At 51.3% G+C, this 16,832-nt stretch overlaps 1 protein-coding gene across 2 annotated transcripts in view; it reads right to left on the reverse strand.

Moving 5' to 3' along the window:
* Window positions 1-1,825: 1,825 nt before the first annotated feature.
* The window catches only part of MAP1A (microtubule associated protein 1A), a 36,227-nt gene continuing 21,220 nt past the window's right edge, over window positions 1,826-16,832 (reverse strand). For both annotated transcript variants that reach the window (XM_028707234.2, XM_028707237.2), the window contains 4 exons: window positions 16,640-16,780; window positions 7,773-16,104; window positions 4,998-5,230; window positions 1,826-4,474 (listed from right to left, as the gene is read on the reverse strand). In XM_028707234.2, the coding sequence (XP_028563067.2) occupies window positions 4,319-4,474; window positions 4,998-5,230; window positions 7,773-16,104; window positions 16,640-16,780 (8,862 nt within the window). In that variant the 3' untranslated portion in view covers window positions 1,826-4,318. The remainder of the gene's footprint in view (window positions 4,475-4,997; window positions 5,231-7,772; window positions 16,105-16,639; window positions 16,781-16,832) is intronic.

A 16,832-nucleotide genomic window follows, 5' to 3' on the forward strand; every position in this document is an offset into this window, starting at 1 on the left:
CTCTTTGGAGGGAGCTGCTTGGGGGTCTCTTGGTGTGCCTTTGTGTGGGGGCAGCTTGGGGGGTCCGGGAGGAGGAGGCTGCACAGGACAGGGCTAAGCTGGCAAGGATTCCTGAAGCACAGCTGTCCTGCACATTGAGAGGCCTTCTTGCTGCACAGTATAGAGGGGGTCCCTTAGGCAGAATTAGCAGCTGCACTAGAAAGGACTTAAAATGCACCTGCTGGATTAGGCCAGCGGAAGCCCATCTAGTCCAGCATCTTCTTATCACAATAGCCAACCAAGTGCCCCAGTGGAAAGCTTGCAAGCAGGACCTGAGCACTAGAGCACTGTTTCCTCCTGCCGTTTAAGGGCTGTATAATTGCTAAGAGAAGCTGCAGGACATCAGTGACACAAAAGGAGGGTGTCTGAAAACCCTTGGAGGTCTGTTTGTGTGAGAAGGAAGCAGTCTTTCCTGAGGCAGGGGCATTTTGCTCAAAGAGGAGGACAGCTTGGCCACCATCGCAACATCTGGGTGGTTGGTGGAACATGTTTTTGAAGTGAAAATTACAAAGCATCATATAGAACAAGGGGAGCCAACACGCTCCCTTACAGATGTTTTTGGATGCCAACTCCCTTTGGCTCCATGTAGCCTGCCTGACCCATCTGGGATGTTGGGAGTTCTTCCAGTTGAACAACATGGGGGGGGGGCACTAAATTGACTACCCCAATATGGACGAACAAATCTGGCCTCGCTAGACTTTTGGAGTTCTTTTGAGTGTGTCAACAAACACGTGGATCCTGCATACTTGTATTTTCAGTAAGACTTTAACAGACGCTTGCCAAAGGCTGCTGAGCAAATTTAGCAGCCTTGGGGTGAGTTGAAACACCTTCATGCAAGGAAAGACAAATATTGGTGACTCTTTAGTTTGGAGGGGGAAGGCAATTAGTGGGGGGCAGAATTACAGAGGGTTTCACAGTGTAGAGATAGTTTTTCTGCCTCTCACATAATTTTAGAACTGGCAGCTGCCCAATGAAATGGACTGGACTAGATTTGGGATGAGTGAGAGGAAGAAATTGCACATAATCCGTTGTGATGGAGATGCAGAATTTAACAGGTTCAGAGGTGGGATTCAACAAGCACAGTTGCAGGAGGCAGCTCTTTCCCTCACCTTGAGGGTCTTCCAACTGTCTGGCCTGTGTTGGTGGCCCAGCTAGAAGGTTGCTCTGCTCTTGCACTCTTTGTTGGTGTTCCATATCTACAAGGGAAACCAGTTGTTTTCTAGGGTGCCATTCTCTTCTGGATTCTTTTGCTCTGGTCTAGGTGACCCTAGGGCACCTTCCGACTCTTAAGATTCTTTGATTCTATGGCTCATGAGGAACGTTACACAAACAGAGGCCAAATCCTTGTTCTTGTGCTGCAAACAACAAACCTGAGTAGTTTTCTGAAAATGCTATTTTGAACCAAAGGTATGTGGTCAACAAAGCAGGTTGTTCTGTTCATTCCCCACCAAGCAAAAAGGAGATAATTTTTTTGGCCTGCCCTCCCCTGACCCCTTAGGCCTCTGCTGTGTGGGGTGAGGGAAGCAGCAGGAGCAAGGCCCAGGCAGGCAGTTGCGCTGGAATGCCCCCAGAGGGGCTTTGAGGGAACAGAGCAGCCCTTCTCCTTCCCTTGACCTATGGCGCTCAATGTCATTGGGCCGGAGAGACACTGGGTCATGGATGCTGGTGGAGGAGCAGAAGCCCAGCTCCAAAAGGCTGGAAGAGACTCAGCGGTGGGTGGAGGACCAGGGCTGGGCACTTTGCCAGTGCATCAGTCAGTGGAAGCAGGACAGGAGCCCCTTCTGAGTCGCAGTTAATGTGGCTTTATTGGTTAGTGCAGGCCCCTCCATTTACAATCATTAGAATTACAGAGAGTTGCACACAGAAATGCGAGGGGAGGGGGAAGAGGAAACTCAGGACCTTGGATTGTACATAACATGGAGGAGAGGAGGATGGCGGGGGGAGCACTGGGCTCTATTTATACAACATTCAGTAGCAACGGGAGCTGGCCTAGAAGTCCTTCTCGCCGCTGCTGCCTTTGAGAAAGGTCCCCATGAGCATGACGCAGCAGAGGAGGAATTGCGTGCTGGGGTCCCCATGCAGGAACAAGCAGAAGCAGGAGCTCAATGTCTTTCTCGTAATTTCTTTCCTGGGCTCCCCAACGGTCCCTCTGGGTGGGTGGTGGTGGGATTGCTAATGGAGCTCAGTCTGGGTGCATTATAAACAGCAGTTTTTACAAGGTTTGCCGTAGAACGTGAAGAAGGGAGATGCTGAAGCCAGCTTCAAAACTACAAATTTTGGGGAAGGACTCAATCTGGTTGGGTGGGGAAATTGGGGTTGTGGAGAGCAGATCATTGAGTAACCATGGGGCGGGGAGGGATGTGGGGGAAGATATTCCCCTGAAGTACTTTCTCCTCTGATGGAGCAGTGGGTCTAAATCCCACTGGCCCCTGCTTCAAGTTTTAAGATAGACACATTCATAGGTGGGTTAGTGCAGCAGCTTGTCTGTCCAGGCCCAGGGACCCACCACCTCTGCTGCTGGGCCTGGGCATACATGGCTTGTAGGCACTGGTCTCTGGCTGCTGCCTCATCACAAGCCATGAGGGCAAGTCCAAGACCCAAACCACAATGGATAAGCTCAACAGGAAAGCAACAATTGGGCTTGCTGGGCCCCTTCCTGCAGGGCAGGGAGCTGGAGCATGGAACTGAGCCCCTGGAGGCTGCAGAACCAAATGCCAGGGGGAAGGCAGCGGGGCAGGGGCTTGTCTATCATCTGTCAAGCTTACTGCATTTAGAAATGTGATGTTTACCCTGTGCCCTGAAACCCAGAAGCCTTCACTGTGGTGATGGCAGCTCACAGTAAAAATATTTTAAATACACACACACACACACACACACACACACACACACACAAAATAGCATACACAGTTCCAATAAAAGGTCAGTTCCAATTACAACCCAAAGAAACCCAAAGAAACCCAAAATAAATATATAGACAAGTGACCAGAAAAATAGTTCCTATGGGATTCTCCCCAGCTCCACTTTTTCTTTTCTTTTTTCCGTTTTTGCCAGTCTGATGGCAGGAACAATTTAGACCAGCTAAGAGGGCTGAGCACATTCTTTCCTAGACCAAGAGCCACACCCAAAGACTCTGTAAGCCTTTTTCAGAGCTTGCCCATGATTTGTGACTTCCCAAGTGTGCTCTGCCCCCTCCTTCCCCATGGCTACAATGTGCTGGGCCATCAGCCCTGGCTTTGCCAGCAGCACAGAGGACGAAAACGGGGCCCCTCACTGTGGCTGCTGACAGCTTGAAGGGCCTCTAATGCTATCTGCAATAGCTGCGAGGAGAATGGCAGTGCATGCGGGGAGCTGGAGGAAGAGCCTGCAAACACCCCCTTCACTTGGTTTGGCCCTCAGTTCTAGCAAACGGGAGGAAAGGATGTCCTTGTATGTGCAGCAGTGCCAGCTCCATCCCCAGAGGGATCCAGTCCCCACCCACCTACCCCAATTTCCCCCCTTCTAGCCACTGTTTTGCTCACAGGGAAATACTGGGACTTTATAAACATGATCCTCCTCCAAAGGGCAGAGTCACTTGGCAGGGGCCAGCTTCACCTCTGGCACTGCTGAAGATGCAGTATTTGGCATTTTCTGACTGCAGAGCTGAAGGGTTTCTCTGCAATGTACTCCTTGGTGCGCCAGGCTGGATTCTTTTTCCAGCACAGCTTTGGCAGAGTGTTGGAGGGCAGGCAAGCCGGTTTCCACTTTTCTGTGTCATCATCTCCTCTTCCTCCTCCTCCTCCCAGCTCAGTTCTCACTTCACACCTGAGAGGCTGAGGAATGGTGTCTCTCCTTCTCTTCCTGCTCTCGTCCTCCTTTTTACTGGTCTCTTGTGCTGCTTCCATCTGAAGCTACCCCGTGGGCTAAGTCGGACAAAGTTCTGGAGGTCAGAAGAGCCCTCAGGCAAGGAAGCGGGGAGGGAGGGGGCAGCGCTTTCGCAAGCAGCATCAAAGCAGCTGAATTATTCTACAGCAATGACGGAGGCAGCAAAATAAATCTGGAAAAGTGAAGCAGCTCCCAAGAGGGTCCCTTCACTCCACACACATCCAGGCATGCTGGACACGTCCTGGGCATGGTGGCAAACAAGAGCCATGTGCAGGCAGCATGTGCCCAGCAAATCCAGACCACATTTGGGACAGGAAGGAGACTTGCGCTGTGAGTAGATGGATCTCCCAGTGCTGCATGGTGGGGGGTGGGGAAGGCGGATGGACGGATGAGATGCGCTGCTGCAGCCAGGGGGGCCTCAGAACTCGATCTTGCATGCAGGAAAGGACTCATCCTGCATCACCACTGTGCTGCTGCTGGCCAGGACCATGATGCTTAGCTCCTGCTGCTTCTCGTGGGTCTGTTGGTACCATTCCCGGGTCACTTCCGTGTCGTGTGTTGGGATGAGAGTCACCTGAGGAAGCACAAGAGACAGGCTGGGAAGGGGTTTCCCTGGTGCTCTGGCCAATCACAGCAGGGCCAGGAAACAAGGCAGCTACCTCTGGCTAATAGAGCATCCCTTGCAGAGGCAGAAGGAGGTTTGCTGCGGGGATGGGTCAAAGGAGCAGGCTGGAGCTAATTTTTCCAGCAGCTAGAGCAGATCTGGTGGAGGTGAGTGGGCCTCCCTCTTTGGACGTGGCTCAGAATTATTCTAGGCCAAGGAGAGGTGGCTGGGTGGGCCAATGGAGACAATGCCTTCCTGGCCAGATGAGACCAAGCAGTAGCTGAGCACTGGCTTGCCTGGTGGGCATAGGGCCAGGACTGACTTAGGCAGTTCCCCTTCAAGTGAACAGTTCTTGTTGCACTGAGAAGTCATACTTTGCAGAGAAAGCAAGCTCTCCATGAGCCATGCTCTGCTGTAGCCCTTAGGCATGCTTGCAAACTCTCGTCCTCTCCTCCCCCCACTGGCTCCACAGAGAAGCCAGCCCAGCCCATACCTGCAGGTTCTCCCCCCACTGGGCCTTCCCTTCCAGGAGGGCGTCCAACACTGCACGACTGGGTTCCCCGCTGCCTGGGTCGTTGCCGCTCATGACGTAGTAGGAGGCCCGGACCCTCTTGAAGAATTCCTGGTCCGTGTTCTTCCCACTGCAGTGATTGGGGATGTAAGCCAGGTCCACATAGATGGGGGGCCCAGGGGGCACAGAGGAGCTGCTTTTGGGGTTGCTGGAGACTTAGGGAGAGAGAAGAGGGAGGGGACATTAAACCAGCTGGTGGCAACTGAGCAGGGTGGTTGCCCGCCCATCAGCTCCTGGTGAAAATGCCCCAACTAGGGATCGCTCACATAACATCGTTCTTTTTTTAAAAAATAGTAAATTTTATTAATATTTTCCACACAACAATAAACAGAAAACGAAAAATAGCAATACACAAAACACAAAAACAAACATATGAAAAACAAATCCAAAACTTACAAATTAATAGTATAAACACTAAAAAGGAAAACAAACGTTGACTTCCACCAATCCCACAGCACCTCCTTTACCTCTCATTGTATCTACCTGTTTTCCTTCTCATCTCTATCCTAGCATCTAAATATATATCCCTCTTTCTTATCCTTTCACTTCACAAGGTTATTCCAGACTCAGCCAGGTTTCTGTCCTCGAACCTTGTCTTTTAAGGTATTTGTTTAGACACTCCCATTCCTTTTTCACAACACTTTTTAGTTTGTGTCTTATTATATCTGTCAGTTATCTGTCAGCGATCCCTCTTGCTGTTCTGGCTTCTGGGATTCAGAATATTTTTTTCCTTGTTTTCATCCTCCAAAAACTAGGTGCGTCTTATAGAGCGAAAAATGTGGTGCCTTTGTTTTGTCCATTTACTATTATTTTCCACTTCTTTATTAAATTAGTTAATTGGGATTGTAGAATTTTAATATTTTGGATTATACTCTCTTGTTTTGGATTTTTCAACAATTCTTTTTCATTCTCCCTTATCTGTTTGTTTATTTCCACAATATCATTTTCTTTACCCTTCCTTATTCTCACCATTTGTTGTATTCCAGTTCCTCTCATATAGGCTTTACTGGTATCCCAAATGATTTTCCTATCTGTCCCTTGTCTCTTGTTAATTTCGAAAAATTCCTTCAACAATTCCCTCATTTTATTCACCTTTTGCTCATCTCTCCATATCTCATCATTCATCCTCTACCTACCTCGAATGCTTTTTGAATTTTATGTGTATAGTAACTGGATTATGATCTGTGAGAGATTTGTTCAAAATCTCTGCTTTTACCAGACTCAAGGTCAATTTTTTTCGAGGCCCAAATTGCATCTATACTCCCTCCTGATTTTTTATCTTTGGAAAAATAGGTAATATCCTTTTCAGTGGGATGCTTCAGTCTCCAAGTATCAAATAAATTAAGATTATATGTCAGCTGAAAAAACAATAATGGTAGTCTGCCTGAGTTTGATTTCCCCCCTCTCTGGGTTCTATCCATTTCGATAGATATAACTCCATTAAAATCTCCCATCAAAATTATCTTTCCATTCACAAGTTCCCAAAGCTTCTCTTCCAATTTCCTGTAAAATTCAGATTTATTATTTGGGGCATACACTCCTACCACAATTATCTTTTCTTGAGTTACTTGTATTTCTCCAGATGAAAATGCCCCAACTAGGGATCTCTCACATAACATCATTCTTAACATTTCTTCACATCCCACAACTGGCCCACTTCAGCTCCTCTCTTTAGAATGGAAAAGTCAAGGAGCCAGGAGAAGCTAAGAGAAAAGCAAACTGGAATTCACTGAGAGAAGCAGAACACGCAATAGTGGCCAAATTGTTGCCCTCCAGATGCCATTGGACTACAGCTCTCACTGACCTTGACCTTTGCCAGTGTGACTGGGGCCCAACAACAGCCTGAGGGCATGACTTCTGTCCTCCCTATGCAATCACAGCCCACTTTGCCCAGTTCTGCAAAGAGGTGTTCTACTGGGAGCCCAAGGACCACCTTGCACTTCCAGCATAGCACCTCCTGCTGGTGGAGAAAAGGATCAGCTTCTGACTCATTGGGGCAAGTGAAGGGGCCTCCCTCCCCGCTCCACACAAACAAGCCTGGCCCTGCTTTCTAGGGTTCCCTGAGATTCCGTCCTTCGTCCAATGCATTTATAGAAAGGCAGACTATTATAGGGCCCAAGGCAGAGCTCCGCAGTCTGAATTACTGCCTAAGAAGAACCCTGTAGCAGCAGCAGGGTGAGGCCAGAGGAAGATCATCACAGTCCAGCACTCTGCTCTCCCCTTGGCCAACCAAAAGCCCCAAAGGGAAGAAGCCTCCAAGCAGAACGTGAGCACAACAGCAGGACTCTCCCTGCTTGCAGTTTGCAGCAACTGGGTCTCAAGAACCTATCACCTCTGACAGTGGAGGACTCACCTGGCTGGTGATCCCTTTGCATCTCTGCCTGAGATCCCTCCAGAGAGATTCCCCCTCATAATAATGTATTTGGTAATAGCCACACCAGAGTGCAGCGTTTCAGAACTGGAGACAGTGTATTTTCCATCAGGAAAAGGTTGGCCTGATTTGTCATTCATGCCCAAGATTAAATCCACAGGAAGTGCTTCTGGCAATCTTTGACCCTAAACCAGGGAGCAGAAGCAGCACATCCTGGTTCTGGGAAAGTCTCCCCGACTTTGGGCAGAAGACAAATGGCTGGACAACCAGAGGTGAGAGCACAGACGCCACAATTCCCGCCAAGAAGGGCCTCTGCTCAGTCTTACCTGGGCTGGTCTTGACTCCATTGACGAGGTTCTTGCCAGGGTTGGGGGGACCCGTCTCTTCTCCATGGGCCTTCAGGGGCTTCTCTCTCTTGGCCAGTGCTGGCTTTGGAGGCCGGTCTGGTGGCTGTTGCTTCAAGGGGGTTGGGGACCATTTCTCAGGCTTCCGGGCAGGGGAAGAGGACTTGGGCTTGCCCAGCGGCTTCCTCACCCCTTTGTTTTTCTCCTTCAGATCCTTCTTGGATATTTTGTCAGGCCTGCTCATGTTCTGATCATTGAGCAGCACCTCGGGGTCCATCATGCAGACATCTGGGTGTGGAGGGTGAGGATGGGGGTCCACCAGGGTGATGGGTGGGGGGTCATGACCAGCTCTTGTGCTGCTGCTGCTGCTGCTGTGATGGGAGCTGCCCACAGCTTTGTCGACTGGGAGGAAATCGGCATCTTCGTCGGAGTCCATGGCCGCGTCGGCTGTGATGGAGGGGCATTCCTCTGTTTCTGGAGGGACATCCGAGTCAGACTGGGAGGTGCCAGAGTCACTTGCGGAGGTGGGGGGAGTTTCTTCTGCTGTGGCAGGGGGTTGCCTATGGCCACCAGGGATGGAGTGTGGCCTTCCTTTCACAGAAGGGTGACCTTCAGCCTGGGAACATTCACTCTCCTCTGAAGAATCCTGAGGACTGGGATTGATGAACGATGGGGACAGCTCTCCCTTCCTTTGCTTATACTCACACGAGAACCTCTGTCCGTACTCTGAGGTGGCTCCCAGAGATGGCTCCAACTCATGGGAGGCGTCACCATGATCCTCTGCTTGGCTGCCATGCTGGGCATCTGGAAAGAAGGGCGGGAAAGCTGGCTCACAGCTCAACAAGGAAGAGGGACGGCTTTGTCTCTCACAGTCCTCCTTCTCGTCATCCTCCTTCTCCTCCTCGTCTTCCTCCTCCTCGTCCTCCTCACTCCTTGTTGCCCCTGTGAGATGTGGCCCACCATGGAAAGCAAGGGGGCTGAGGCTCACCTCTGTGGGCCCGTTGGCAGTGGCAGCTGCCTCCTGCTGGCAGTGGGGGGAAACAGCCAGGATGTCAGGGAGGGGAGTGGCTGCTGGCCACTCTCCAGGGCTTGGGGGCTGCTGTGTGCAGCTAACTGTGCAGCTGGACTCAGACTGCTGAGTGGGTAGAGAGGGCAGGCCTAAGCTGGCAGAGGCATCTCCTCCCATTTCACCTGAAAACATCTTTGCAGAACCTGCTGGAAGCTGTGGGGACGTGGGTTGCTGTGCTCTCTGGGCATCTGGCCCAGCAGCTGTTCCTCGATAGGGGGGGAACAAGGGGCTCTCACTGACTGCCGGATGTGTTGAGATGGAGGCCCTCAAGAAGGTTTCCTCAGGAGAGCTAGATGACTCCCTGTGCAGCTGCTGCTCTTGGGGTGCCCCAGAGAGAAGCTTCCCTCCTCCAGCTGGGAACGATGAATCCTCACTAGAAACCTTTTTGGATACCTCCAAGTATTCATCTCTCTTGCCCTTTTCAAAGGGGTCAGAATCAGGGATGCCAAAAGCGAGGGATTTGTCTCGTAAGTGGGACGAGAAATGTGCTTCGTGTCGGAACAGTATGGAAGGCTGGTGCATGCCCAGGGAAGAGAGTTCAAAGCCCGAGGAAGAGCAATCCAGCCCTTTCGTCAGCAGCGCTGGGCCCTTTGGAGGGTCCTTCTCTTTAGCAGCAGAACTAAAGCAGAAGCCTTTGGAGTCAGTGTCACCAAAGCCTTTCCCTATGGAGGCCTCTTCCTCTTCTTCTTCTTCCTCCTCCTCTTCTTCTTCCTCCTCCTCCTCCTTTTTGGAGCATGGCTTGCTTGAGGACCACTCCTGCCTTTCTGGACCTGCAAGGCTGCCATAGGCAGCAACATCCTCAGCCTTCAAGGCTCTTCTCTCTGTCTGACTCTCCTCTCCCAACAATGCACCATAGGATGCTCCTTGCCATGTCGCTGACAGACAGTCCTCCTTCTCCAATCCCGAAATGTCTGCATAGGGTTCCTCTTCCCTCTCGCTGGCTGGCTTCAGAGCTGAAGGGGGCTCCCCTGGGTGCTTGGATTCCTTTTCAGACTTCTCCTTGGCCCCCTTCTCCAGCTCTGAGTCGCTGGCGCTCTCTTCTCCCCTTCTGGCTTGCTCATAGTACATATCCTTGGGCAGGGAGTGCTTGGGAGAAGGAGACCTTTGCTCCTGGCTGATGTTTGCATCTGGAGGGTGGGCACCTTCAATGTAAAGAGCTGTCTCCTCCTGCTTCAGCACACCTGCCACATCAGTGTGGGAGGTAAAGCCTTTGTCCCCCAGAGAGGCTGCAGGCAGGGAGCTCACGGGACTTCCTGGCAGAAGAGGTGAAGAGTCTGCAAGGCTCTCATCAGGCTGTGGGTGGTCCTGGGCTGCCAAGCTCTGTGGGACACTGGGCTTCTGAGGAGGATGGCCCTGGGCATGGACCTCTGCATACTCAAAGGAGGGCTCTGCTTTGTCCTTCGGGGAAACTGGGGACGAGAGCTCTTTCTCAGTAGGAGTGTAGAGGCAAGACTCTTCTTCCTTGGAGGAGATGGGGTAAAGGGTTGTCCCTATCTTGAGACCCACATCTTTTCCAAAGTGGCCAATGCTAGACATGACAACATTCTCATAGATATCTGCATAATGGAAAGTCTTCTCATGAGGGTAAGGAGTTGCTTCTCTCTCTTCCCCTTTTCCAAGAGTGTCAAATTTGGGTTCACAGAGCCCAGACTGACTGGGAGAGTCTGTGGTGCTGAGCCAGGAGTGATGCTCTGCTTGGTCAATGGAGACTGTGTCCTGCAAAGAGGTTGTGAGGTCTCCACTTCCTCCAAGGTGGGAGGACTCACTCTTCCCTGGCTCCACAACTGCAGGGGCCCTGTCTTCCTGGGATCCTACTGGACTCAGCAGAGCTGCCCTCACAACCTGCTCCTTTTGGCTTTCCTCTGAGCAAGTGTGAGATTCCACCTCAGCCTCCTGCTCTCTGTCCTGCATCTCTTTGGGATCCCACTTGCTTTTGTAGACATCATCACCCTCTGATCTCCTCTCTGTGGTTCCTGATTGGAGTGTGGGCACACTTTGGTCTACTGCAGGGGACTTTCGCTGCTCTGGTGCAGATGCTTCTCTCTCCTCTTCCAAAGCAGGAGGCTCCACCACAGAGCTGGACCATGGCTCTGTGGCCACTTCCTCTTCAGCTTGCTCAGGTGGGGACTCCTCCCTCCACCCTGTTGTAGGCGGAATCTTGACCTGGTGTGGAGGGGACAGTATAGTCCATTCCAGGCCGGATGTTGACACACTTTCTAGCCCAGGAGATGGGGGGCTTTTGGAGCCAGGCATCTTGGATTCCTTTGTGTCCAGGGCACTGTGTTCAGCAGCTGCTTGTGAAAATGCCTGTGTTTGGTCAGATGATGTTTCTGGCATCTGCTGGGCCACAACCTTGTCACTCACATGGGGAAAGCGATTCTCAGGAGGTGTCTCTTGCTTCAAAGTGGCAACGTTTTCGTGGAAGTGCCTGTATCCTGAGTCCCAAATGTCTTTCATGGCCAGTCCAGAAATGTCATCTTCAGACTCTGCCACAGAGTGAGAAATCACTCCCTCTTCAGTCATGGGAGGAGGAGGAGCCTTTGTTTCATGTTTTTCTATTTCCTCATCCAAGAAGGTACATTCCCCTCTTTCTTTCCCATACTTCGGCTTTTGCTCTTTTAATGGCACTTCCTTCATCTCCTCTGGAAACCACACTTTCTTCTCAGAGTTTGTGTCTTTCAGATAAATATCTTCCATTTCTGGAGATTCCTCTTCTTCCTCCTCCTCCTCCTCCTCTTCAGTATCCTGCTCCTCTTCCAGCAACCGACAAGGCCCCGTCTCCTCAGAGGACACTTGCGAGGGCTCCTTCTCTAGAACTGGGCTTGGTTCTGTGAAGCTTGAAGACTTTGAACCTGGACTTTCTTTGGGGGAAGGTCTTGGAGATGGTTCTTTGATGGGCTCTTTTTCAGCTAAGGATACGGCTCTGGCATCTTCCATAATAGTGTCTGCAGAAGACATCGTGAGGGTGGCATGACTGTCTTGGAATGGATCCTTCCCATGGAATGAAAGGGAACTAAGTGAATTGTCTTTGGCCAAAGCTTCAGATGTTTTGCTTCCAAAAGGGCTTTGCTCTGTGTAAGCCTGGTAGCTCATTTCAGGAGAGAATTGTTCTGTGAACACGTCTGGTGAGGGCTTCTGAGCAGGGACCTCTTTTGTAGACAGAGACTGAGCATCAGGTTGCGAACTCTCTCCTGTGAACATGTGCAAAGAGGTTTCTTCACTAAGGCTCACAGAAATGTCACTGCCTTCTGGGGAAGTGTATTTGATAGCAACTGAGGGGGGTCCCTCTTGGCCTAAGCTGCGTTCTGTGAAATGTAGGGCATTCCCATCTTCTGGCAATTTTTCCATGGCAAAATCATCTGAATATTTTGCTTTCCCAGGAGTGTCTTCAATAAATGGGAACTCCTTTGCTTCCTCTGGTGAAAGCGGTTTTGTGGGCACTTGTGAAGAACTCTCACCAAAAGCTCTATCGGAAAGTTCCTCCCACCCTTCTGGAGGAGGAATGTCAGCCGCAGAGAAGAGCACCTCATGGGCAGGGCACTTCATGCTTTCCTGGGAGGCTTCCTCGGTAGTGTCTGCTCCCTTCAATGGAGAGCCCTCTTTGGGCTCTAGAAGTGTGTCTTTGGTGAGAGGATAAAGGTCAGAAATGTCCAGGGTCTCTTGCTTGTGGTAGAAACTGATGGCCAGCTCCTCTTTCTCAGGAAGCAGTCTCCGATCCTCACTCTGGACAGGTGCAGATTCTGATGCAGCCACACTTTCTGGGACAGGCTTGTCCTGAAGGAGAGTTGATGCCTCTTTCCCCCCAGAAAAGAGCCCCTCAGTAGCAGCGACCTCTCCTTCAAAAGCCCTGGAGATCTCAGTGGCTTTGCTGGGACTTCTTTCTTCATCCCATTTCACAGGGACCTCAGAAGACTTGTCAAACAGCTCAGCCTCCACAGTGTCCGATTTCTCCTCTACAGGGGACTGGTGGAAAGGTGTGTGCCCAGCGCTGGTGGGGCCCGACTGGGTGGGAGATGCCATCTTGACTGTGCTGTCATCTGGGCTCATGCACCGCTCTTCAGCCTCACCAGAGCCTGCAACTACCTGCAGCAACTGGGCTTCTCCGTCGAGTATCAGAATAGCCTCTTGGGATCCTTCCACTGGCACTCCTGTTAAATCATCTCCCAGGGGCCCTTGCTGAGAAAACAAAGGTGCATCATAATGACCCTGCGCTCTCCAAGGCTTCTCAATATTTGGTGTCTCATCTTCTTCTTCCTCCTCCTCTTCCTCCTCCTCCTGTTCTGGTTCCTGTTGCTGCTGCAGGCCCTTTTTACAGGCCTCAAGCTTTCTCTCACCTTCTGCTTGTAAACGGAAGTCTTCTGGAGGTGGAGACTTGAAGCCTTTGTCCTCCTCTAGTGAAGATGTGGGAGAAATGGTGCCAGCAGAGGGAACATAGTCCAGACCTTGGGTAGCCTCTGTTCTAGAGGAAGGGATGCTGTTCACTGTATCCAGCAGCAAGGAGCTTTTGCCAGTATCCTCTGTCTGCGGTGCTGTTATCGAGGCAACAGACTGGTCCTCTGCAACAGAGGTGGCAAAAGAGGAGAGCTTGTCACACTCTGTGATGGATGTTGCTGAAGAAACATGCTCCTCTTCCGCCAAGGGAGCAGCCACAATGTTGGTGGGGTAGGCAAGGACTGCAGGGTCTTGGCCAGCAGCTGCCATGGCCTGGATCCCGTGGATAGCTTCAAAGGAGCCGGTCTGGTCTGGCACTGCAATGTCAGAGGAGCTAATATCTGTCTTAAGCTGGGGCAGCCTCTCCTCCTGCTCATCATGGATCTCTTCATCGGAGATGGTCTGCTCTGTCTCTGAGTAGCCAGGGATGGTCTCATCCTGGATGTAGGAGATGTGTTCTCCAAGTGGGGCTGGAGCACCGCCCAGGCAAGATTCCTCCCCCTCCTCCCCCTTGCCCATTCTTTGCTTCCCAGGCAGTCTGCTTTCCTCCTTGGCCTCTTTTTCCTTCCCTCTGGAGGGAAAGAGGGGACCTTCTGGCTGCTGGAAGAGAGAAAGCTCACTCTTCTCTACCTCTTCCCTTTTGGCCTCTGCAAGGGGCTCTTCAGTTCCTTCCAGCTCTGCCTGTTCCAATCCCTTGTCTCTCCTGTCCATTTGCCTCTCTGCCTGTGTCTCCATCCACTTCATTTCCAAAGCAGAATATTTGTCTTCCGAGTAGTCACCGGAAGCCTGCATTATATCTCTCTCTCCTGCTTCTTTTCCGGAGACTTCTGCTGTTCTCTCAAGGGGCTCCCCCAAGGCGGCTGCTCTCTCATCAGGTCTTTTGGGCATTTCCCCTCCTCCCTCCTTGCCCGTTTCCTCCTCTGTTGCAACTTGGGACCAGGAGTCTGGGCCACTGACCCCTTCTGGGATCAGGTCTGTCTCCTGAGCAGCCACATCACCAAGCCCCTGCTTTCCTGCCTCTCCTTCTGCAGGACCAGGTGCCTCTGGAAGCCTGGCCTGCTTTTCAGTCTTCAGCTCCTCAAAGTCCTTGGTGAGGTCCTCTGGGGAAGACAAGACCAGCCTGTGCTCAGCCACGCCTGCTGGTTCTGGGGGCTGGCTTGGTGGCTTCCTGGGCACAGGCAAGGCCTTCTTTGGCTCTCCATGGGCAGCGTCCTTCTCAGCTTTGCTGCGAGCTTTCTCCGCTTTGATCCGGCCAGGAGCTTTTGCCTTGTACAAAGTCTTCCTCACTTCAGGGGTGAATGACTTCAAGTCTGGCTTTGAAATCTTTTTCAGCTCTGGCTTGGCTTCCTTCTTTTTCTCTTCTTTCTTTGACTCCTTCCTTTCCTCTTTCTTCCCATCGTCTTTCTTAATCTCCTTCCTCTCTTTCTTGATCTCTTTCTTCTCCTTGTCCCTTTTCTCCTCCAGCTTAGACACTTTCTCCTTGAGGTGCTTCTTGCCCATTTTGTCTTTGTTGTGTTTCCTTTTCTCTGCTTTGAGGGCATCGCTGGAGTCCATTCTTACTTTCTCTGCCTTGGGGGGCTTTTCCAGTGGCTCCTTGGCCTTCTTCTCTGTTTTGGCCTCTTTGAGGACCTCAGACTTCACCTCCTTTGCTCCCTCCTCACCACCTGCCTTGGCAGCCGCCGGCTTAGAAGACTTGAGGCTCTCCTTGCTGTCTGTCCTCTGCTTGATCTTGGTCTGCTTGAGTGCCAGGGTGGGAAGGCCAGAGGCAATTTCCTTCTGCGTAGCAACAGGATACTTCAGGAAATCCAAGTGCCTGAGTTTCTCAAGCCCTTCCAAAATCTTGTTTTGTGGTGCATTCCCAGGGAACAAAACTCGCACTATTTTTTCTGTAGGACTTGCTGGGAGCCACACAACCAAGGCGGTGATGGAGGTCAGGTAAGGTACAGAGATCTCCCCTTCCTTCCCATTGGGCAGAATGATGCCCGTCTTGGCCTTGCTGTTCCCAGCCCACTTCTGCATGAGGAACTGCATCTCCTTGCTCTCCTTGACTGGGTTCAAGACATACATGTCCAGTTTCCCAACACCCATTTTGTGGAACAAGGTGATGGGCTCAATTGTGTTGCTGACCACCCTGTAAAGGGGCTCTGGCTTCATGCCCAGCCTGTTGAGGTACTGCAGGGTCAGGCTAGCCTCCTCAATGCTTCTCTTGGCCTTCATGGAAGACTCGGGCATTTTGAGCTTCTCAGGGACGTTGAAGAATACCACCCCAAGCTCAGGGGAGATGAGATTCTTCATCCAGTCACTGTAGTTGGTGGAGCCCTGAGACTGCTCCTCGTCCTGCTCAGCGATCTTCCTCTGCAAGAGACCATTGATGCCAGGGAGGTTATCGGCCCCAATGTGGGTCAGGAGAACAGAGTCAATTCTGTCCAGGTGCCGCACCAGCTTCCAGAAACAGGACTTCCTCTCTGAACCGCCATCCACCAGGATGTTGAACCCATTGACGGCAAAGAGCGCTGAATCCCCCCTCCCTCCAGGGAAGATGTAGCAGCAGGGCTTGGACAGCTTGAGGAAGCCCCCTGAGGTTGGGGGTTCCAAGAGGTCAAAGGGAGATGGGACATCCACTGTCTCAGAGACATACTCGGCAAACTCAGAGACCCCATCCATCTCTGGTAGAATTGGGTCAGGGTTCAGTCTCAGACTGAGAAGGTCTTGGAATCGGGGGTGTCCTAGGTTGCTCCAATCTCCCTCTCCTAAGCACGACACAGTCAGGGAGGCCTTGGAAGCTGGATCTGTGTTGCTGAGAAGCTGGGCAACCTACAAGAGTCAGAAGCAGGCAATAGTCAGAAGCACCCCAAAAGGTCCTTGACAAAAAAACCCCAAGATGTCTTTTTTAGTCAAATCCATGCAAGCTCAACTTTTAACTAGAACTGGAAACCTACCAGTCAACCTATGTAACAAACTATTGTTCTTGGGTGGCCAGAGGTGTCCACCAGATGTATCAATAATAGTATCCTGGAAATATGTTACCCTGTGTATGTGTGTGTGTGTGTTGGAGACGTGTGTGTGTTGGAGACTAATAATCTGAAAGGGGCCTCTGCAGGAAATTGAGTGTTTCCCAAGCCTACAATAAGCCAGGAGTTGGAATGCATGGTGAATAAAGTTCTGGTAACACATCCTGAATGCCTGGGAAGATTTGTAACGTGTACAACAGTAGTAGCAGCAATCCTCATTTAAGGCGGTCCCAAACTCAGTACCCCAAGTCAACAGCCTGAGGATGGCCTCCAAAGCCACCTATTTCAGCCAGATTCCTACACATACAAATCCCAGATTCCCCACCCACCCAATTTACCTCTGGATCTGCAAGGATCTCAGCAAATTTCTGGTAGGTGAAGGTCCCAGCCTGCAGGATCAAATCTCCTTCTTGGTCTGTGCTCTGTCCACAGAGCACCAGCAGCTTGTAGGCAGAAGGGTCACATATCAAGGAACGAACCTGTTTGCAGCAGGAGAGACAGTTTCAGCTCCTGAGTTTTGGACTTGCAGAA

The sequence above is a fragment of the Podarcis muralis genome, chromosome 14, assembly GCF_964188315.1.
Source record: "Podarcis muralis chromosome 14, rPodMur119.hap1.1, whole genome shotgun sequence".
Classification (NCBI taxonomy): domain Eukaryota; kingdom Metazoa; phylum Chordata; class Lepidosauria; order Squamata; family Lacertidae; genus Podarcis; species Podarcis muralis.